Source organism: Rana temporaria, chromosome 3 (assembly GCF_905171775.1).
Source record: "Rana temporaria chromosome 3, aRanTem1.1, whole genome shotgun sequence".
Classification (NCBI taxonomy): Eukaryota; Metazoa; Chordata; class Amphibia; order Anura; family Ranidae; genus Rana; species Rana temporaria.
The window spans coordinates 366096223-366119703 of NC_053491.1; the positions used below are offsets into that span (position 1 = coordinate 366096223).

The 23481-nt window shown below is 41.7% G+C and overlaps 2 protein-coding genes across 2 annotated transcripts in view; both read right to left on the bottom strand.

Moving 5' to 3' along the window:
- The window catches only part of IRAG2 (inositol 1,4,5-triphosphate receptor associated 2), a 165836-nt gene extending 144419 nt beyond the window's left edge, over positions 1 to 21417 (bottom strand). Inside the window, exons 1-7 of the mRNA XM_040345416.1 lie at positions 21337 to 21417; positions 18053 to 18112; positions 17779 to 17843; positions 12150 to 12252; positions 11915 to 12055; positions 10224 to 10325; positions 8726 to 8889 (exon numbers count right to left, since the gene is read on the bottom strand). Coding sequence (XP_040201350.1) covers positions 8726 to 8889; positions 10224 to 10325; positions 11915 to 12055; positions 12150 to 12252; positions 17779 to 17843; positions 18053 to 18100 — 623 coding nt within the window. The 5' untranslated portion in view covers positions 18101 to 18112; positions 21337 to 21417. The remainder of the gene's footprint in view (positions 1 to 8725; positions 8890 to 10223; positions 10326 to 11914; positions 12056 to 12149; positions 12253 to 17778; positions 17844 to 18052; positions 18113 to 21336) is intronic.
- LOC120930498 (inositol 1,4,5-triphosphate receptor associated 2) overlaps positions 21322 to 23481 on the bottom strand; it is a 37541-nt gene continuing 35381 nt past the window's right edge. The window contains exons 10-11 of the mRNA XM_040341676.1: positions 21948 to 22025; positions 21322 to 21393 (exon numbers count right to left, since the gene is read on the bottom strand). Of these exons, the coding sequence (XP_040197610.1) occupies positions 21322 to 21393; positions 21948 to 22025 (150 nt within the window). The remainder of the gene's footprint in view (positions 21394 to 21947; positions 22026 to 23481) is intronic.

Sequence of the window (23481 nt, forward strand, 5' to 3'; positions counted from 1 at the left end):
CACAAGGTGAAGTATTGCAAAACATCCAATTTTATTAAAAGATATTGCACTTACATTTATATTGATGGTAAAGAGCATGTAAAAACAGGTCAGTAACAGAGATGGCCAAACATCAATCGTGCATATGCTTTAGTGTATGTGCATGGCTCCCCCCTACGCGTTTCGTGAGAAGTGACATTATCAGGGGGGGCTTTCTGGTAAGCCCCTGGTGTGGATACATCGGCTATCCCTGGATCATATTCTCACCTTGCATAGGGCCATTAGGTTTGGGGGTCTGTGCTGAAGTGGTCCTGGTCTGGAGGAAGCTGTGCCAAGAAAAATGGGTGGCCCCTTGCTGAACAGAGCTAGGAAGAAGGCTGGCCTGATGGCTCGCGTGGAGGATGCACTGACATTTGGGAACTTGCTTACAGTGTTTCTAGAGTGAGTTAAAAGGTTCGGACACTGAATCTGGACATTGATCTGGAGATATAGGTGATCTTCTATAAATATCTGGGACCCCCAACCCTCACATCCTTAACCATTCTGCAATAAATACTTTAAAAAAGACAAACAAGACTGGCACCCAATATGCTTTCTTCGTCCCATATTTTAGTGAAATGCCAGCCCACCCCTGCCTCTGGAGGTGCTGGGTTGCTACACAACCTTGTTTAACAATTTAGGGAAGGCCCTTTTCTGTTTCAGCATAACTGTTCCACTCTGTACAAAGCCATGTCATTAGTTAGCTCAGGGGGGAAACCAAAAAAGTGGAAAGCCAACAAGATATGAAAAAAAAAAAAAAAGGAAAAAAAAAAAGTTTTCAAGTAACAAACGATATACAAATTTATATCACCATGCAGAAATGAATTTTAGGGAAAAGGGGAGAAAGTTCCAGATTAAATACCATAAAAAAAAAAAAAAACTCACAAAGTTGAACTCCAGGACAAAATTCTATCTGTACATTTCGTTTAGATTTGTGCAGTAATATAGAGAAAAAATAACTCTGTGCAGGAGCTTCCTGTAATAAAGACCGGTCACTGCTGCTCTACCTCCTTGTGCAGAGTGACAGGTCTTATCTCCGCCCCCTTCTGTAATTCTCTACAGGCCGTTTTTGAAAAGGGTGTGGCCTGCTGGGCTCCTCTCACAGCTATGTACAGCACATTGATAATGTCACTGCTACCTCTGAGAGGACCTGTAAAATGCAAAACATGCCACCTTGTCCTCAGATTTCTAAAGCGGCAGCCAATGAGCTCATCTGAACGACATCACTGAACTGCAATGTTTTTGTTTTTTAGGAGGAAGACGGTCATGTACATACAAGGTGCTCACGTGGATGTAGATTTGGACACACAAGCTGAATGGGTCTTCTATAAACATTATACAGAGAACACAGGCAGATAGCAGCCAATGTTCCTATTTATATATTACAGTCAGCGGGGGAGTCTTAAGAGTCTGAAGGGGTGTTTTCAGCAAGCCACAGCCAGATTCCCACACCATACACAAACACTGAGCCGCTACACTCCCTGTACACACAATATATGTCAAACAATCACAAAATACAGGGGGTGGGGGTATAGCCCCGGGGCACTTAGAACAAAATAATCTCCTGAAAATCTGACAAAAAAATAAAAATAAATCTCAAACAGATGATGTCCACCAGTGAAAATTTAGAAAATTATATATATATATATATATAAACAAATAATTAATAAAACACCAACTTAAAAAAAAAAAAAAAAAGGAATAAAAAGCAATAACAGCAACATGAAAGTCACCAACCAACAGTGCTGGCAATTGTAGACAAATGCAGAAATGTAAAAAGCAACACTATAAAATTGAAATAGAGATATTCTATTGCTGCTGCAATTGGTTTGCAATATTTGAAGACTTAAAATTTTCATTCAATAAAATTCTGTTTCTTGATTTTCAAGTTTAGAATTTTTAAGCAAAACTCATTACACAAAAGAGGAAAGGGCATGTAGAAAAGAGGCACTGTTTGCAGCTATAAACTGTACAGTAAAAAAGGTATAAACAGTCTATAGGTCTCGGCGTTGGAAGAACATCATGACGGGATAACAGTCTAGATGATACAGCTGTGCCTTGTAGTCAAAAAGGCAAAACATTTTAAAAATCCAGGTGCCCAGGGGCGTACTGACCATTCAGGCACTGCCCGAGGGCCCCATGCCACTAGGAGGCCCCATCAGGGTTGCCAGCCTCAGTAAAACCAGGGACAGCATGTAAAATTCTGTGTTTAAAAAAAAAATCCCAAGATTATAAGCTGCCCCATCTCTCCAGCACCTTTTCATTGTGTGTGTGTGTGTGTATACTGTGGGGCAGATCCACATACATCTGCGGCGGCCGCAGCGTATGTAAGATACGCTACGCCGCTGTAACTTACTTTGCTTTCGTTTGAATCCTCAACGAAACCGCGCCATAAGTTACGGCGGCGTAGCGTATCTCTCGCGGCGTAAGGGCGCGGAATTCAAATTCGGCGAGTAGGGGGCGCGTTTCATTTAAATGAAGCGCGTCCCCGCGCCGAACAAACTGCGCATGCGCCGTCCGTAAAAACTCCCAGGGTGCATTGCTCCAAATGACGTCGCAGGGACGTCATTGTTTTCCACGTGAACGTAAATGGCGTCCAGCCCCATTCAAGGACGACTTACGCAAACGATGTAAAATTTTCAAAATTATACGCGGGAACGGCGGCCAAACTTAACATTGAGTACGCCACCATATAGCAGCTTTAACTATACGCCGGAAAAAGCCAAACGGAAACGACGTAAAAAAAAGCGACGGCCGCTCGTACGTTCGTGGATGGTCGGAAATAGCCAATTTGCATACTTGACGCGGAATACGACGGAAATGCCACCTAGCGGCCGCCGGAAAATTGCATCTAAGATCCGACGGCGTACGCCTTTCGGATCTAACCCAGATGCCGTCGTATCTTGTTTTGTGGATACCAAAACATAGATACGACGCGCAAAATTTTAAATTACGTGACGTATCAAGAGATACGCCGGCGTAATTTCTTTGAGGATCTGCCCATGTGTGTGTGTGTGTGTACACACACTGTGTGGCCCCATAACAGTGGCGGCCCGTCCATAGGGGGCGCATGGGCGCCGCCCCCCCTCTCCCCAAAGCCAGTAAAAAAAAAATAAAAAAAAATTTTTTTTTTTTGGGCCCTTTAAGAAAAAAAAAAGGTCCTTTAAGACGGTGCATGTTCAGGGTGAGCGCCGGTCAAAGACTCAGAGCACTGCTATAGCATCATTGAAGCGTCATGCCAATGCAGCAGGCAAGACGCTTCATTTGCAGTTTTTTTTTAAGCTCTGTGGCTATGTGCTGTGCGCCATGAGCCAATCACTCTCCAGTGTCTCCACTCTCCTCTCTAATTGGGTCCTGCTGCTTCCTCACTGCAGAAGGAAATGGGCGGTGCTTTCCCCGGGGCAGTGTTACTTTCGCTTTTGACTCCAGGAGGACTCTAAGGTAAGTAACTTTATTAAAAACACTTTATTTGTCTCATTGTCTGTCCTGTCCAGTGTCCCTGTCCACCCCATCATGTCCAGCACCTTATGCTGTATGCTCAGCCTGTACTGTGATCGGACTGAGAGAGGACAGGAGGGAGGGGGAGGGTGCTGTGCTTCACATCTCCTGTCTGTGTGTGAGGGCTTAGAGTACCTGCGTCCTGCAGCTGTGCTTTACAAATCTCTTATCTCTGTCTGTCTGCCTATCTAATCTATCTGACTGTCCTGCCTGTCCCCTCTCTCTCTCTCTCTCTCTCTCTCTGTCTGTCTGCCTATCTAATCTATCTGACTGTCCTCTCTCTCTCTCTCTCTCTCTCTCTCTCTCTCTCTCTCTCTCTATAGCCATATCTATCTATCTATCTATCTCTCTATAGCTCTATCTATCTATCTATCTATCTCTCTATCTATAGATCTATCTATCTCTCTATCTATAGCTCTATCTATCTATCTATCTATCGCTCTCCCTCTCTCTTTCTCTGTCTCTCTCTATCTGTTTAATTGTCTATCTATCTATCTATCTGTCTATCTATCTATCTATCGCTCTCCCTCTCTCTTTCTCTGTCTCTCTCTATCTGTTTAATTGTCTATCTATCTATCTATCTATCTATCTATCTATCTATCTATCTATCTATCTATCTATAGCCATATCTATCTATCTATCTATCTATCTATCTATCTATCTATCTATCTATCTATCTATCTCTCTATAGCTCTATCTATCCATCTATCTCTCTATCTATAGATCTATCTATCTCTCTATCTATAGCTCTATCTATCTATCTATCTATCTATCTATCTATCTATCGCTCTCCCTCTCTCTTTCTCTGTCTCTCTCTATCTGTTTAATTGTCTATCTATCTATCTATCTATAGATCTCTCTATCTATCTATCTATCTATCTATCTATCTCTCTATCTATAGATCTATCTATCTATCTATCTCTCTATCTATAGATCTATCTATCTCTCTATCTATAGCTCTATCTATCTATCTATCTATCTATCTATCTATCTATCTATCGCTCTCCCTCTCTCTTTCTCTGTCTCTCTCTATCTGTTTAATTGTCTATCTATCTATCTATCTGTCTATCTATCTATCTATCGCTCTCCCTCTCTCTCTCTCTGTCTCTCTCTATCTGTTTAATTGTCTATCTATCTATCTATCTATCTATAGATCTCTCTATCTATCTATCTATCTATCTATCTATCTATCTCTCTATCTATAGATCTATCTATCTATCTATCTCTCTATCTATAGATCTATCTATCTATCTATCTATCTCTCTATCTATAGATCTATCTATCTATAGATCTCTCTATCTATCTATCTCTCTATCTATAGATCTATCTATCTATCTATCTATCTATCTATCTGCTACCTCTGTCTAATTATCTATCTATTTATCTATCTAACTATCTGTCTGTCTATCTATATCTATCTGTCTGTTTAATTATCTATCTATCTATCTATCTATAGCTATCTGCCTAATTATCTATTTATCTATCTAATTATCTATCTATATCTATCTGTCTGTCTGTTTAATTATCTATCTATCTATCTATAGCTCTATGTCTCTATCTATCTATCTATCTATCTATCTATAGCTCTATATCTCTATGTCTCTATCTATCTATCTATCTATCTATTTGTCTGTCTATCTAATTATCTATAGCTAGCTGTCTGTCTGATTATCTATCTATCTATCTATATCCATCTAATTATCTATCTATATCTATATATCTGTCTGTTTAATTATCTATCTATCTATCTATCGCTCTCCCTCTCTCTTTCTCTGTCTCTCTCTATCTGTTTAATTGTCTATCTATCTATCTATCTATCTATCTATCTATCGCTCTCTATCTAATTATCTATCTATATCTGTCTGTCTGATTATCTATCTATCTATCGATCTATCTAATTATCTATCTATATCTGTCTGTCTGTTTATCTATCTATCTATCTATCTATCTATCTATATCCATCTAATTATCTATCTATATCTATATATCTGTCTGTTTAATTATCTATCTATCTATCTATCGCTCTCCCTCTCTCTTTCTCTGTCTTTCTCTATCTGTTTAATTGTCTATCTATCTATCTATCTATCTATCTAATTATCTATCTATATCTGTCTGTCTGATTATCTATCTATCTATCTATCGATCTATCTAATTATCTATATCTATATGTCTGTCTAATTATCTATCTATCTATCTAATTATCTATCTGTATGTCTAATTATCTATCTATCTAATTATCTATAGCTCTATCTCTCTCCCCCTCCCTCCATCTATCTATCTGTTTAATTATCTATTTATCTATAGCTCTATCTAGCTATGTCTCTCTATCTATCTGTCTGTCTATCTAATTATCTATCTAATTATATATAGCTCTATCTCTCGCTCCCTCCCCCTCCCTCTATCTATCTATCTATCTATCTATCTATCTATCTATCTATCTATCTATCTATCTATCTATCTATCTATCTATCTATAGCTATCTGCCTAATTATCTATTTATCTATCTAATTATCTATCTATATCTATCTATTTGTTTTATTATCTGTCTGTCTATCTATCTGTCTCTCTGTCTGTCTGCAGGTCCCATTGTCTGCGAGTGGCGGGGGGGGGGGGGGGGGTTGACTGGGGTTTTGTTTGCGCCCCCCCAAAAAAATAGAGCACCAGCCGCCACTGCCCCATAATCTCCCATTGCCCGGGGGCCCCATGAGTTGTCAATCCACCCCTGCAGGTGCCTCGAAGAGAAAGGGAGCTCGTAATACTTCCCTTGCTGACAATCTGATTGAGAAGAAATGGGGAGAGGGGGGGGGGGGGGGTGTAGGGATATTACCACTTCAAATCTCTACAAAAGCAATGACTCCCTTAAAGGAGGGCGGCATGTACTGCATTGTACTAGGACTCGATCCATGGTTCCCATGATTTAGAAAATGTTATCTTTTTCATTTGTCTAGCAATCATTTTCTCAAAGACAATTACTTGTGAAACTCGATGTTTGACAGCAGCAAGTGGACTGTTTGGGTACGCCATACTTCCACTCCAACCCTCTCTACTGCCATGAGAATGTGTGTGACCAATCCAAACTGAGCATTGGTGCACTCCCCAGGTCATCTGCCTAATAGGGTGTCATAGGAAAGGATTTACCTATGACCGTATAGAGAGCATATGATAGACACGGATTCAGGAACGTCTGACTTTAATGTGTTTGAGAGAGTCTTCTGCTTGACAGCTGCAAAAGCACTTTTGGAACCGGGTGCAAAAATGCCTGTTAAATGCGCAAAGGGAAAAGACTTAAAGTGTAACCCCTCTGGGTGATCTATATACAGTGGATCCTCGGATTGCGAGTAACACGGTTAACGAGCATTTTGCAATACGAGCAATTATTTATTTTTTTAAATCCTGACTCTGTTTGCGATTGTTGTCTCGCAAAACAAGCAGGATTCAAGAAATACTCAGAAACACTCAAAAATACTCTGTTCCTGAGTGTTTCCGAATACAGCCGAATGGTCTCTGAGTATTTTCGAGTCTCTCCGGCGCCCACCCCACCTCTGGCCACATGTGGTATTGCATGCCATAGAAGTCAATGTGAAACAAATTATTTTAGTTTCCATTGACTTCTATGGGGAAACTCGCTTTGATATGAAAGTGCTTTGGATGACAAGCATTCGCCTGAAATGGATTATGCGTGTAATCCAAGGTTCCACTGTACATTACAAGGATTTTAACAAACTTTGTTGCAGATTCCTACCTTTTGTTATTCTGAAGAAATCCCTGTGGGAAAGTGAGTCTAAATGGGAGTGGTTTCATAATCATCTGTCAGCTGTGCACCTGCAGAGCACCAATGAGGAAAGCTGCTGGGTCTGCATCCCTTTAGACATGACTTCATATTGGGAAAATCTCACCAAAAATTTCATTTTTGTTGCAGGGGATGCCTGGAATCTGAATTGTATCTTAGTGTAGACTTTTGGGAAAATCAGTGAGCCAATCACACAAGCAGGAAATTATGTTCCTGGGGGGCGTTATGTACATATTCTGTGTACAGAACACCTCCAGGTAGCCAGAGCAGCAGATTGAAAAGAAAAGGACATTTTTAATAACATGCAATTGCAATATGACTTGTGTCGCAACTGTATATTCTATATTTCTTTACTTGCTACTCCCCCCCCCCCCACACACACGAAAGTGGAGTTACCCTTTAAATAAAAATAAAAAAATTCCCACCTTCAAACATGGGAGGTGGAAATATTATGCTTTGGGGACATTTTTCTGCCAAGAGAACAGGACAACTTCATTGCATCAAAAGAGACAATGGACGGGGCCATGTACCGTCAAATCCTTCCCTCAGCCTGACAAAGACCCAAAACACAAGGCAACTTAAAGGAGTGGCTCAAGAAGAAGCACATTAAGGTCCAGAAGTGGCCTAGTCGGTCTCCAGACCTTAATCCCATAGAAAACATGTGGTGGGAGCTAAAGGTTTGAGTTACCAAACGTCAGCCTCGAAAACCTTAATGATTTGAAGAGGATCTGCAAAGAGGAGTGGGACAAAAACCCTCCCGAGATGTGTGCAAACCTGGTGGCCAACTACAAGAAACGTCTGACTTCTGATTGCCAACAAGGGTTTTGCCACCAAGTGCCAAGTCATGATTTGGGAAGAGGTCAAATACTTATTTCACTCATTAAAATGCAAATCAATTTATAACTTTTTTGAAATGTGTTCCTGGATATATTTGTTGTTAATCTGTCTCTCACTGCCAAAATACATTTACCATTAAAATTATTGACTGATCATTTCTTTGTCAGAGGGCAAACATACAAAATCAGCAGGAGATCAAGTACTTTTTTCCCTCACTGTATGGACCCCTAGCACAGGGGGTCTCAACTCCTGTCCTCAGGACCCACTAAACAGGCCAGGTTTGCAAGATAACTGAAATAGATCACAGCCTAGTAGCGGACACGTGTCTCGTCAATGAGCATCCTCAGGACCTAGCAGTGCCTGAAACATAAGACTGATAGAGCCAATATGTACATTGTACACACATAGCAGTCATACTGGTCTCCCCTCATTTTAGCAACCTGTACAGACACTCTAAATGGAACAATTTAACATTTCAGCTCCTGAACAGAGGACAACGGAAATTTAGGGCTACAAGTGATAAAGAAGTTCAGGAACAGGACAGAGTTAAACATTGTGAATCCATGAACAGATTTCGCTTACCTGGAGGAAAGTTCCTTTTTCAGGTGAAGCTGCTCCGTCTTCATCCGTCGCACGTTCCCTGACATCTTGACGAACTCTCGGTCGATAGACTCCATGTTCTTGTCCAGCTGCTTCAGCCTCTGCTCCCAGTTTGCCTTCTTCTGCTTCATATCAGCGGTTATGACCTATTGGGAAAGAGAGAAGCAGATGAGGATGACAATGGAGACAACTCCAAGCACATCCATAGGCTTCAACTGTTAAAGCTGAAGTTTACCTTCCATGGCTCCCCCCACTAAGGCTGGGTTCACACTACTACACTACTTTCATCCTACTTTGCTCTGTGTTCAATGTTTCCCTATGAGAGCGTCTTGTAGCGTCCTACACAAGTCGGTCCGACTTTGAAAATGCTCCCTGTACTACTTTTGGTCCTACATTGATCCTACTTCAGGCCCATTGAATATCATTGAAGTCGGACCAAAGTAGTATCCTGTTCATGAAAGTAGGATGGATGTAGGACCAATGTAGGATAAATGTAGGACCGATGTAGCAGAGCAAAGTAGGATGAAAGTAGTGTAGTAGTGTGAACCCAGCCTAACGGCTCCAGCGCCCCCGCACCTCAGGCCAAATGCGGTACTGCACACCCCATTAGCTTGAATTCTGATCGTTTTGCAAGACAAACACTCGCAAACCAAATAAGATTTTTTTAAAAAATAGTTGCTAGTCTTTCAAAATACCGCGTTACTCGCAAACCAAGGTTCCACTGTATCTGGTCTCCCATAGTACATGAAATACAATTATTTTAGTAAATATAAACTGCTAAATACATTTAATTATCAGTACAGTATATAACAGTCTTGTAACAGCTATCAGTGCCTGGTTAAAGCTTGTACAAGTAGTTTTAATACTGCACTGGCTGTCCCATCAGGATGTAGAGCCCTTGACCCTCTGTCTGGCCCTGTGCTGATCACATGCACCCTCCCAAAAAAAAAAAAAAAAACCCCTCTAGTAATACACATCAAACGGAGCATGTGCAGAGTGCCTCCAAGTCTCTGTACTATCAGCAGATGGATTGGGGACAGTAAAGGAAGGAGAGGATCAGAGAAGCCAGGTTTAAAACAGCCTTTTTACACAATGCAGATGATTAATCCCTTTGGTTCCACAGCGAGTACAACAGGCATGTTTTACTGCATATACACACTGATTTTAAGTTTTTGGGTTTAGTAACACTATGAGCCCTGACACAAGCAGTGGACAGGCTTTTTTTTTTGGGGGGGGGGGGGGGGGGGGGGGGAGTAATGCATATATAAAAATACCTTGATTAAGTGGATGCCAGAACATCTAGCCATTGTAAATGTCTTATAAACTGTGTAAGTTTATGAGATATTTCCAGCATATACAGGTAAACCTTAATATAGGCTTATCTGTAGGTGAAAGTGGTTGTACCGAGTTTACAACCATATTAAGTGCAGATATTTTACGACCATCAGTGCCGTCATTATCAAATTACTCGAAAATGTACCTCCAGCATCTTCCCAGATAAATCCTTCACATCAATATCGGAGGTGATCAGGCGCTGTAATGAGTCGAGAAGCTGATCCGCCATCACATACCTGTCTTCCTGCTGTGGATGGACAAAACAAAAAAGGAAATAAGATGAACAGTATGCGAGAGAAGAGAATCACGTTAGACTTTCAAAAGTTTTTCTTACTAAAAAGTTTTTATCTGCAAATTTGATTGGCTCTGTCAGTTTGTATGAATGAGATCCTGATATGTCACAATATACAGCAACAATATTTTTTTCTGAAAAGCTCCACAAAAAAACAAAAACAAAAAAACAAAAAAACGCTTTACATGGCTGAATTGTCAAAATGTCGGGGTCGAGATGTTAAAATGGCAATATATGTTAGACACAATGGGGTTGATTTACAAAAAAAAAAAAAAAATGGAGTACAGAATATGGTGCAGCTGTGCATTGTAACCAGCTTCCAATTTCAGCTTCTTCAATAAGCGTTGACAAAAAAATAAAAAGTCGATTAGTTTCTATGCAAAGCTGCACCAGATTTTGCACACTCTGGCCCAGATTCACAACCGAGATACGACGGCGTATCTCCAGATACGCCGTCGTATCTCTGAGCCTGATTCTTAGAATCAGTTACGCATAGATAGCCGTTAGATCCGACAGGCGTAAGTCTCTTACGCCGTCGGATCGTAACTGCATTTTTACGCTGGCCGCTAGGTGGCGCTTCCGTCGAATTCCGCATTGAGTATGCAAATTAGGTAGATACGCGAATTCCCGAACGTACGCCCGGCCGACGCAGTAAAGTTACGCCGTTTACGTTAGGCTTTTCCCGGCGTATAGTTGCCCCTGCTATATGGTGGCATAAGTGCGGCGTAACAATGTTTAGTATGGCCGTCGTTCCCGCGTCAAAATTTGCAAAATTTGCGTAAGTCGTCCGTCAATGGGGCTGGACGTAATTTACGTCCACGTCAAAACTGATACGTCCTTGCGGCGTATTAGGAGCAATGCACACTGGGAGATTTCCACGGACGGCGCATGCGCCGTTCGTGAAAAACGTCAATCACGTCGGGTCACAGTACATTTCCATAAAACACGCCCCCCTGATCCAAATTTGAATTAGGCGGGCTTACGCCGGCCGATTTACGCTACGCCGCCGCAACTTACGGAGCATATGCTTTGAGAATACAGCACTTGCCCGTCTAAGTTGCGGCGGCGTAACGTAAATCGGATACGTTACGCCGCCGCAGAGATACGCGGATGTACAAGAATCTGGCCCTCTAGTTTTAGTAAACCAACCCCATGGTATTCGTGCTGAAGGCCTTCACCCCTGTCAAGGGTTGATTGTTACAGTTTCATGATCATGGCCTCCATCATGCCTCTTGTGAGCCAGTTGTCTTCTCTATCCAAAATGCGTCCCATTTCTTTATAGAGAGCTTGCTCATCTCCCAATTGCATTCTTCTTCACTACACTGCAAATATCAAGATATTTTGCATGTGTTTTGGTGATGGATCCTTTTGATGTACATGCGTCTGAAGGAATTTTAAATGACCCTTTACAAATCAATGCTTGCACAAATTGCTCCCCACAACCGCCCAATAAAAAAAAACACACACTTTTGCCACATCTAATGTTGCTCTTGGCATTATAAAAGAAACACCTTTTGATATTCAAAGTCCAGTCTTTCCCTTACCATTGCCTGCAGGATGCCCTTTAACTCAGTGGCTAGTTGTTCGTGTCCTGGTCCGTGGAGCAACAAGAGGACCTCACGGTCCAAAGTGACATCAAGGGAAGACGTGCGGCCTGAGGAGACCATCCACTCGGCTGTGGAGACCTGATCATGTGACAAAGGGGGGGAGATTGGTGAGCAAAGCAGACAGAGGGTAAGGTTGGACCAATTATGCTCTGACTGTGTAGAAAGCACCTACCTCCGACGACTGCTGTGCATATTCCAGCTCGGTGTGCAGCGAGCTCAAACCAACATTTATGACACGGTTTAACTTGCACGTAATTGGTGAACTGATGCCATTCCTAAAGAGAATGTACAGGAGATCTTTGAGGGATACTACTTTTTGACTTTCAAAACCAACTACTGTACACAGACATGAAATTCAATAGCATTTATGCACCTTATGGTATGGGACACATGGGTGACTGAAGAAAATAAGAGCGACACTTCCTGTGGTCTCAAACCACATATATTTTAGTGGTTATCGATGGCATTAACCACTTGCTGACAAGGTCTTTTTCTGACACTTGTTGTTTACAAGTAAAAATCTGTAATTTTTGCTAGAAAATTTTATGTCACACAGCAGTTTTTAAAAACGCATTTTTTTGGAAAAAAATACACTATTGAATAATATTAATAATAAACAAAAACAAACACACACACACACATAATAAATACCCCAATTTTTTGGTAGGATATGAAAGAGGTTACGCTGAGTAAATATATATGGAACATGTCATGCGTTAAAATTCCACGCGCCCGTGTAATGAGCCAAGACTACAGTACATAAAACTCTCCATAGGGGACACTTCTACAGTTTACCTATTTAGAATTACAGGGGATGTCCAGTGCTAGAATTATTGCTCTCGCTCAGACGTTCGCAGTGATACCTCACATGTGTGGTGCGAACACCATTTACGTATGTGGATGTGACTTTCATATGCGTTCACCATTGCGCGCAAGCATGCAACAACACAGGTGCTTTAAAAAATAAATAAATAAATAAATAAATAAATAAATTATATATATATATATATATATATATATATATATATATATATATATATAAAACCTTGGTTTGCGAGCATAATTCGTTCCAGAAACATGCTTGTAATCCACAGCACTTGTATATCAAAGCATTTTTTTTTTTACAGGGTATAAAAGAGAAGAAAATAAGTTGCTAAATGTTGTACCTTCATTAAATGTAACCATATTGCTACACTTAGAGGCTCCTCCTCCTTTTTATACTCAGTTGTGACATGACGCTACTCTTATATCAAGACATCGCTTGTATATCAAGGCAAAATGTATTAAAACATTTTGCGTGTCTTGCAAAACGCTCTCAAACCAAGGTTTTACTGTGTATAAATGTTATATACCGTATTTATCGGCGTATAACGCGCACTTTTTCCCCCTGAAAATATGGGGAAAATCACGAGTGCGCGTTATACGCCGATACTGTATCTCGGCTGTACCTCGGCTCGGAGGGGAAGGAGGGAGACGAGTGCCGACGAGCGCCGCCGGAATTCACGCGCCGTCTCTCCTGTTTACTCGGCACACGTCACACACACACACACACACACACACACACACACCCACCCACACACACACACACACACTCCCGCTTCCGCCACCGGCATTGGACCAGTGTTCTATCAATCACAGAAGCTGGTCCAATGGCGGAGGCGGGACTGTGTGTGTGACTGCCACCGAATGAACAGGAAATGACGGCTCGGCTCTGCAAATCCCACGAGAGAAGGTGAGGCTGCATTTGGGCACAGGCTGCATTTGGGCACAGGCTGCATTTGGGCACAGGCTAGACTGCAATGAGGCTGCAGATGGACACTGACCTCAAAATTAAAAAAAAAAACATTTTCCTGAAACTTCCCTCTGAAATTGAGGTGCGTGTTATACGCCGGCGTGCGTTATACGCCGATAAATACGGTAATGCACACACACACTTTTCCCATTGTACCTTAAAAAAAAAAAGTTATCACCTTTATTGCTAATGCAAGATAGGCAAACATCCCTTGCGATAACAATATAGCTTGACAGGTCCTCTTTGTGTAGTGATCTGGGGATCTAAAAGACCCCAAATCTCTCTACCCTTAAAAGCAAAAGCTCTAGACTCCAAGAGTATTCATCACTTTTATTCCCATACCCCCACAGCGATGTAGCAAGCTTTCGCCCCATATCCTTGATTAATACAGATGTGAAATTATTCACAAAAACTCTGGCTAAAAGGTTGTTGATATTCTTAGACAGTTAGACCAGGTGGGTTTTTTGAGGCATAGACAGGCCACCGACCAGGTCCGTAGAGCATTTGACCTCATATCTATATTACACTCCTCGGGATGGCGGAACAAATAGGTCTGGGATGTTTATGTAAAAGAGCTGTTGATATTAAAATAATCCTATGGTGCTACAAAAAATGTATACATAAATAAATGGTAAAAACAATGATAAAGTGCAATGTGCAAAATATTGTGCAAGTGGCAATCAAATGAGAACGTGTAAATCAATTCAGTGCCCAAGTGTACTTCTAACACTGGAAAAGACTGTTGCACAGTATCAGAGAATCCTCGTATCAAAGATCTAAATCGTACATATGCATATTAATACAGATAAAAATAAAAAATATATATCACAAATTAGCACAGAGTGGGATGCAAAAAAGTGCATGGGTGAACGTGATAAATCTCAAGTTGTGATAATAAAAAAGTCCAAGGTGTGCAATCGCACATAAAAAGATGGGTACAGGGTGATGGCTCTTCAGTGTCTTCCACTATAGTGAATAGATGGCCCCTTACCTCACTGCTGTGAGGTTACAGCATGTAAGTAAAGCCTGAAGGGATCAAGCGTGGTCTTGTCTGGCTGGATGGTCCCTTGAGGGATGTGGATATGGAATTGCCTCTAAAAATGACAATGTAGCCCAGGCTAGTATATTTTTTACATACAATAATTTAGTATACAACCTGATAAGCATGGTTGGTGGCGGATCACCGCATAGGTGACTATCTTGACCAAAAGAGGAATATGCTCCTCCTCGTATTTCATAGGTAGTTTGGAGATGCCCCCAACTGAAAGCTTCTGCTGGAAACAAATTAACAATCAAGGACAGCCTTGATTTGGCAGTTCAGACTCTGTTTGAAAATAAATGCGTTCAGGACGCTGCCGGGGGGGGGGGGGGGGGATTTTGTGTTCGGTGTGCATCACTATATTATATAAAATTAATTGTTTACCACTTCTTTTGATAGATCCCTTTCCCACCATACCGGATAGGATAGTCTGTCCATAACCCTTGCTCATGTTTACAGTTGGGAGGGGTTTGAGTTCCTTATGTGGGATAGTTTTATTGTACGATAAACGGGAAATACTATAGGCCTCCTTACAGTGATCACACAATGGTGAGGCGTTGACCTCCAGATCCTTATGAATTATACTTTGTATTCAGATTTTAAGAGCAGCTGTCTAGACGGCTATCTCCCAATGCTAACAAAGTTTGTGCTATATGGAGTTTGAGTATGCACCTGTGGCCTTATAAAGGACTACCAAGATCTTCTCTGGTCTCCCCTTTTGGTATATTTATCCTCTCCCCTCCACTTGTATCATTTTTATTTTATGTACAGAACACGTAAAGGATTGTTTGCTGCTCTAAAAAGTGATCACTTACTTTTTCGTTCTTCTCAAAAATAATAAAAAAACGATTGAAACAGAAGAGCAAAAAAAAAACAAACACCTTGTTTATATTTGGCTTGAATCGTAAGGGACGTTATGTCCTCCTAGGGCATAGAGATAAGCAGAGGCCATCTTTCCTTTGCTCGTCTCTATTTTCTCAGCCGCTGCTAGCACTGGATCCATTTTCAGGCTTCCCATCTAGCTGCAGCCATAACCTTTGTATTTAAAGTCAAAGTTACAATGCATTTTCCCAGTTAGGCAGTCAGCAAGTGGTTTGCATTAGAAATCAGGTTACTGCTTGAAATTTTTTACTATAATCACAAAAGTTTTGGACCAGGATGGTGCTGTAGACATAGCATAGCTTGGTTTAGGAAGGCATTTGATACATACCCCCCGATGACGTCAATTGTGACAAGACGCATAGGGCGGAGCTCACGCTCGTGATAACACCACACAAGCCAAAACCACAAGGTGGTTAATTGGATCCCAGGACTGGTATTTTGTATATACATGGTTGCTTTTATGATTAACACCATGAGTAATTAGTACTTTTAATAAATTTACCATATAGTTTTACACATGTAGATATTTAGAATTCATTTTCCCTACACGTTATGATGGAGCAATCCACACCATTACTTGTGATACTACTTTAACTACAGAGGAGAAAGGGAGTGAATGGTTTCTATCCCAAATTATATTTCATTTATACAGATGTTTTGAATCTTTAACTAAGAGTCCATAATTTCTGGTAAGAAGCCATTTTTTTACCCTATGGTGGAGGCCCACTTGGGGGGGCGATTCACTTTTTGGCTTGTCATCTATATCCATATATTGGATGCACATTATATTCACTGTTAGTGAGGCAAAGTACCACATAATGATCCAATACAAAAGTCGTACAAGCTAGGACTTAACCCTTGGGTGGTTCACAGGACTGCTGTTAGAAATCACGTACCCCTCCGCAAAAAACAAACAAAAAATAAAGAAACATTTTAAATTATATCTATATTATTAGCGGGCAGCACGGGAATCAAATCCTGGACAGAGAATGTGATCAGTGAGGCAGGGGTAGGGGGCAGTTACAGGAACCGATCCCCTGTGCGTCTCTCTCCCTGCAGCCGCTAAAAACGAATGGGAGGGAGAACAGGAGAAGCCAGCTTTTAGCTGCTGCAGGGAGAGAAACCTGCCCAGTTTACCAATCGGCCCCTCTCCTGCCCATATCTAATTCCCCTGCTGGCCTGGGCCCCCCCTGCTGGCCTGGGCCCCATACAGGACGACTGGTGCTACCCTCTTAGCACCCCTAGTGTTTCAGTCGAAATGCAGTTGCCTAAAGGACAGATACCAGAGAGTGGTTGTAAATGGGGTTCACTGTACTAGGTCCTGTTCTTTTTAATTTACATGTAAGTGAAATAACTAAAGGTTTGTTAGGCAAGGCATGTTTTTGCTGATGATACAAAGGTGAGTAGTAGGGTTGATATTCCTGGTGTCAAACATGGAACATAATTTGGCATTGCTGGAAGATTGGTCAACACAGTGAAAACTGCAGTTCAAGGTTTCTAAACAATGAACCTAGGGAAAAAGAATCCCTTGACAGAGTACAACATTTGGGGGGTTTAAATGGCCAGCACTACAGAGGAAAAAAATAAAGATTTGGGGGTACTTATTCGAGATGGTTGCAAAATGAGCAAACGGTGTGACCAGGCAGTGGGAAAAGCGAAGAGAATTCTAGTATGTATCACTAGAGGGGTCACCAGCAGGAGGAAGGAGGTCCCGATTCCCCTAAATAGATCTTTAGTTAGACCTCATTTAAAATACTGTGACACAAAGACAATAATAAAATAGAATGCGTCCAGAGACTAAGAGGTCTAAGGGGTAAAATATATCAAGAGAGGCTTCAGGAACCCAATATGTACAGTCTGGAGGAAGTAGGAGAAAACGGGGACATGATTGAAACTTAAATACATAAAGGGGGTGAATAAGGCTCAGGAGGGCAGTTTTTCTACATCTCCCAACTGCAGCAGATTGGCAGTTAGGTAAACATTGACAGCGGACCGCAGTTTGATTTCAGCATTTTTCTTTATATTAATAAAATAGCATTTCTCTGTCAGCTGGCTGTGATGCCGCTGAATGACATCAGAGATACGTACGACAAAAGCTCTTGCTCCATCTGCTGCAGATCGTGCTCCAGCTTGTTCTTCTCTATTCTTAGATTCTGAAAGGTTAATAGGAGAAGATGGATCATACGAGACCATACAACACATTCCAGACATTTCCCAAACCCCAGAAATGGTAATAAATTTATGAGGTTTACAAACTGGCTCAACAGATTGAGAATCTAGTGGCGCTTGGCCTGATAAACAGAGAAAAATAACCAAAAAAAAACTAAACAAAAAAAAGTAGAAACCGAATTTCTGCCGTTACCTCGATAACAGAACTGTATTCCATCAGTGTGGACTTCAACTCTTCCATGTACAGATCTTTCTGCAACACAAAGTACATCTTGATTTTAAATTTACTTTCCATATTTGTATATGACATATGACATATTCCACCAACCCACTTTAATACACTATTAGGGTAGAATCACACGAGTCAGTGCTTTGAAAAATGATCTGCAGTGTAACGCTTTTCAGAGTACGGATAAACAGCTGCTGTCAGGTGTTCAAGAGAGGCAATCCTGCTGCCTCCTAAAAATTTCGTTTTTTTTTTTTTTTTAGGCTGAATAGCAGTTTATAAATGGAGCAAATGTGCTGCAACCACGGGGCAAGCATTTGTCTTGCCGTTGCAGTACAGAATCATTGACTTGAATGGCCGAATTCGACATGCCCTGTTAAGTTTGCCAAGATATAAAGCATTGTACATGCAACATGTTAACAACCTCCCCAGACTAGATTTTACACTTTAGGGGGGCAGTAAAACCAAGACCCAGACACCTGATTTTTCTGCCCCCCAGCCACCAATGTGAAAAAGGCCTTATACATTATTATAATTCTGATACATTTTACAGTGCTGTATAGAAAACACTGAGCCCTTACATCAGTCTCTGCACACTCTAATGTCCATTAGTGAACCACTGGCCTTGAGGGAATGCCCGGGCCCCGAAAAGAGGTAGGGTCTGTGTTTGATGAATCTAGAGAAAATTCCTTTAACATTTTGGAATTAGGCCTGGTACTCGTGGCAGGCTATGTGAACGGCAACCTGAAGCATCGCTCTTTGGAGAATCATGGTTGTCCAAGAGTGGAGTGTGGTGGGGTGGAGGAGGCAACGGATCAACAAATATGTTTTTAACAACAAGCTTTATGTTTGCATATATAAACAAAAATGTACACTCCAACGTCCCCAGCACAATAACACACCCCCGTTCACATTGGGACGACTTGACAATGTCAAGTCGCATGCCAAAGCGGAGCCTATTGCCAGCTACAGCACCGTCCAAATCGGTGTGACGCTGACTTTGTGACGCCGCACCAATTCCCAAAAGAAGTTCCTGCAACTGCTTTTGGCAACTTCGGGACAATTTTAATAGACATCTGTGCATGAACCCGCACAGATGTCTGTCAAATCGCGCACCCCCCAAGTCGGACTAAAAAGGCAGTTTGAAATCGTGCAAGTTCAGCTGAACTCACGTGATTTCAAACCCGCCCTCAGTGTGAACAAGGGCTTAAATTGCATCTGGAAAGCATTCACATCGCTTAATTTTTTCCATTTTTTATGTTGCAACCTTATTTCCAAAATGTATTAAATTCATTATTTTCCTCAAAATTATACAAAACAATACCTTATAATGAAAAACGTGAAAGGGGGTTTGGATGAAATCTTTGCAAATTGATTAAAAAGTAAAAAAATAAATCATATGTACATAAGTATTCACAGCCTATGCCATGACACTCAAGTGCATTCCGTTTTCCACTGATCATCCATGAGATGTTTCTTCAACTTGGAGTCCATCTGTCGTAAATTCAGTTGATTGGACATAATTTGGAAAGTTACACGCTTATATAAATTTCCTATAGTTAACAGTGCATGTCAGAGCACAAACCAAGCCATGAAATTCAAGGAATTGTCTGTAGACCTCCGGGATAGGATTGTATCGAGGCACAGATCGGAGGAAGGGTACAGAAAATTTTCTGCAGCATTGAAGGGCCCAATGAACAGTGGTATCCATCATCTAAACTTCTTCCATTTACAGAACTACCAGGAATCTTCCTAGAGTGGGCCGCCCGGCCAAACTGAGTGATCATGGGAGGGGTGCCTTAGTTGGGGAGGTGACCAAGAACCTGATAGTCACTCTGACAGAGCTCCAGCGTTTCTCTATGGAGAGAAAAGAACCTTCTAGGAGAATAACCATCTCTGCAGCATGCCACCAATCAGGCCTGTATGGTAGAGTGGCCAGATGGAAGCCACCCCTCATTAAAAAGGCACAGGACAGCCCGCTTGGAGTTTGCCAAAAAGGCACCTGACGCACTCTCATACCATGAGAAACAAAAATCTCTAGTCTGATGAAACAAAGATTGAACTTTGCCCTGAATGGAAAACGTCATATCTGGAGGAAACCAGGCACCGCTCATCACCTGGCCAATACCTTCAGTGAAGCATGGTGGTGGCAGCATGATGTTGTGGGGATGTTTTTTAGCAGCAGGAACTGAGAGACTAGTCAGGATTGAGGGAAATATTAATGCAGCAATGTAGAGCCATCCTTGCTGAAAACCTGCTCCAGAGTGCCCTGGACCTCAGACTGGGGCGAAGGTTCATGTTCCAACAGGAAAACAACCCTAAGCACAGCCAAGATAAAAGGAGCGGCTATGGGACAACTCTGAATGTCCTTGAGTGGCCCAGCCAGAGACGAGACTTCAACATCTCTGGCGAGATTTGAAAAGGTCTGTGCACCGACACTCCCCATCCAACCTGAAGAATGGGAAAAAAAGCTAAAAAACGCAAAACGCTGAAAAACGCTCAAAATCGCCGGCGCCAGTGTTTTTGATCATTTTTTTTATCCATTGAAAAAAAAAAAAAGCTACACTGAAAAACGCTGATTAAAGCTATTGCAAAAATGCAAAAAAAACGTTGAAACGCTCCCTTCAAAGCTACTGGCGGTATTTTATAGCTTTTATCAGCTTCAGTGTGCATGGAGCCTAAAGATTAAAGTTGAGAAGCGGGGGATGGGGGTGTTCTGCTGTTGTCGGAAATGGCATCTTACATTAAAGTGAGAAGCAGGGGGTGCTGACTTCTTACCTCTTCTCCCATGCAGCCAGAAGCGGGGTGAGGGGCCGAAAAGGACTTCTCACCAGGCGGAGCCTCTAGTAATTTTGCGGGGCCCTAAGCGGCTTGCATAGTGAGCCTATAGGGCGGATCGGCTCTGCACAGAGAACGCTGAGCCACTCACATCAGTCTCTGTATCATCTGCAAATATCAGGCTGTTTATGAACACGATAGAGTCCGATTTAAGGCCATGGTTGACACATTTAAATTGGCAAATGCAGCATGCTTTTGACATCACTTTGCGTTTAATCAAAATTCATTATGAGTGCATTTGACCTCCTCCACTTTTATTTTTGCATTCCCATAGAGACTTACATTGGTTCTGAAGCAAACAAAAGCCTGTTGACACAAGCCCTCATTCAACTACTAAATTATTCTGTGTATTGCACCTTAAAACTGTATATACCTATTTATGGTAGAAATATTCAACACTACTTTGGCCTCACCACAAGGAGCCCGGCATCCTTCTTCTGCAACGTGCTCTCAAATTCCGTCAGCTGTATCTGCAGACAAAAACATTAAAGGCAAGAGATAAGAATTCAAAACACAGAGGAGTTAGTCACTTGTAAAGTTGTTCTCAATTGCATTCAGCATTACAGAATTGGTATAGTAGCATATGACTACTACTAGCTATATCAGGACCTGGATGAATGAGAACCTTCAAAAACATCACAGCACAGGTTTAGAAGATGTTCACCGACATCAGAAGGCTATCTGGACATGGAGATATGATGTGAAATCCAGAAGATTGACCGTTTGTTTCTGAGAAGTAGACAGGAAATTCTAGCAACACCTTTACCAACTCCTGTCCTGCCTGGCACACCAAGTCACATATAATATTTTGGCTTGCAGCGCAGATGCATCCAAAGCCCTGGGGCTCAGATGGGATGAAGGTGACCCTCAAATATGGGAAACAAATTTACTCCCAATAAGGGGCTATTGGGGTTCAGCATTAAGCAAAGAGTTCCAGTCAAAGTTTTCTCAACTTTTAAAGTTAAGTATTACTATTATTACAAGGGATTATTTCAGCATTACCCAAAAGGGTAGCAACAGTTACCTGTAGAATAGACGCTTTTTCCGAAACCTCACAAAAGGTCTTCCTTACTTCTTCCACTTCTAGGGTGCTGCGGTGATTCTGCAAAGAATGAAAAATTCCATTACAAGCGAGTGAACCTGGGAGATTTGGTTTTGCTTTCATTTTAAGGAAAGGCAAAGTTAAAAAAAACAAAACAAAAAAGGATGAAGAAGGATGTATGTTTGTTTGTATGAGGTTGCAATGGGCTTGGGGGGTATTCAAGATGCAACGGTCACCACCGTTTACGACCTTCCATCAACTACGACAGCTTATCGACACTCCACAATCAGGCAAACGAACATGACCCAAAAGAATTCCCCCCAGACACGAGACACAAAGCTCTGTTCTGGTTTCAAATGCAAGACAACTTTAATGGTTAGCTCTCAAGGTTATATACAGTTCAAGCATGAAAGGAACAATCAAACTCTCCACCCACACATCACACCCTGGGGGGGCTTCAATACACCTTCAGATGGCTAATTGCTAAACATTCCAGACCTCTGTGCCGGGCTATAATTATCATGATCTAATCACTCCACCTGAGAAGTCACATCCCTTCATTAACAGAATTCAAACAAAACACCATCACACAATGCATTCCCTTCAAACCATATCTTTAGACAGACGTTCTGTCTCCGCATACAGCTTGACAAGTTCCATTCCACACACAAAACAGTATTTAGCATACATAATTAGAGATCCTGGACCAGACTCAATTAGCATGTCAACAGTCTACACAGAGAGATGAGTCATAGAATAAACCAACACTTTGCAATATGAGCCATCAGTAATGTCCCCTGTCCTGTAATTTAGGATATAATTTCTCAGTCACCCTATGGCCCTATCGGACATAAGGTGACCCTAGACATAAGAGTTATTAATGACGCTGGCACAGGAGTACCCCTCATCCTTCCAAAGTCTGTTTGTCCCGAGTCATTTCGTTACACAAGAGTTAGGACATATTTTACCTTAAAGTACAACCACTTTTCCCTACATAGATAGAAATATCTCCCAAACCTGTACGGTTTAGGAAATATTCGCTATAGAAGCCGGCGCCGACATAACTGTGCTTGTGCCGTGACAGTCGGCGCATGCGCGGGAGTAAAGTCACGCGACGCCGGCCAATAGCAGAGCCAGAGTCCACGGCCCCGGAAGGAAGAGGGGTTGAAGATGGACGTGATGAGAGAGAGAGGGTACATCGCCGGATTCTTCTGCAGGTAAGTGGCACATAATGGGCTAGTATGCGACGCATACTAGCCCATTATGCCTTTACTTTGCAGGGAACAAAGCGGAAGTAAAACCCATCAGGCTGCATTGCTTGTACCAGAGAAGGGTCCTATTCTCAGCTCTAACATGTACTTTTTCCCCCAAGGTAACTTCACCCATAGGCAATAACATTGTACACTTTTAGTCTTGAACAAAGTGGATTTTATTGAGAAAAGAAGTTTAAAGGAAGCAATAATGCAGTAACACCAATCTAGGTACGCATGGCGTGACGACACAAAGTCACCATCAG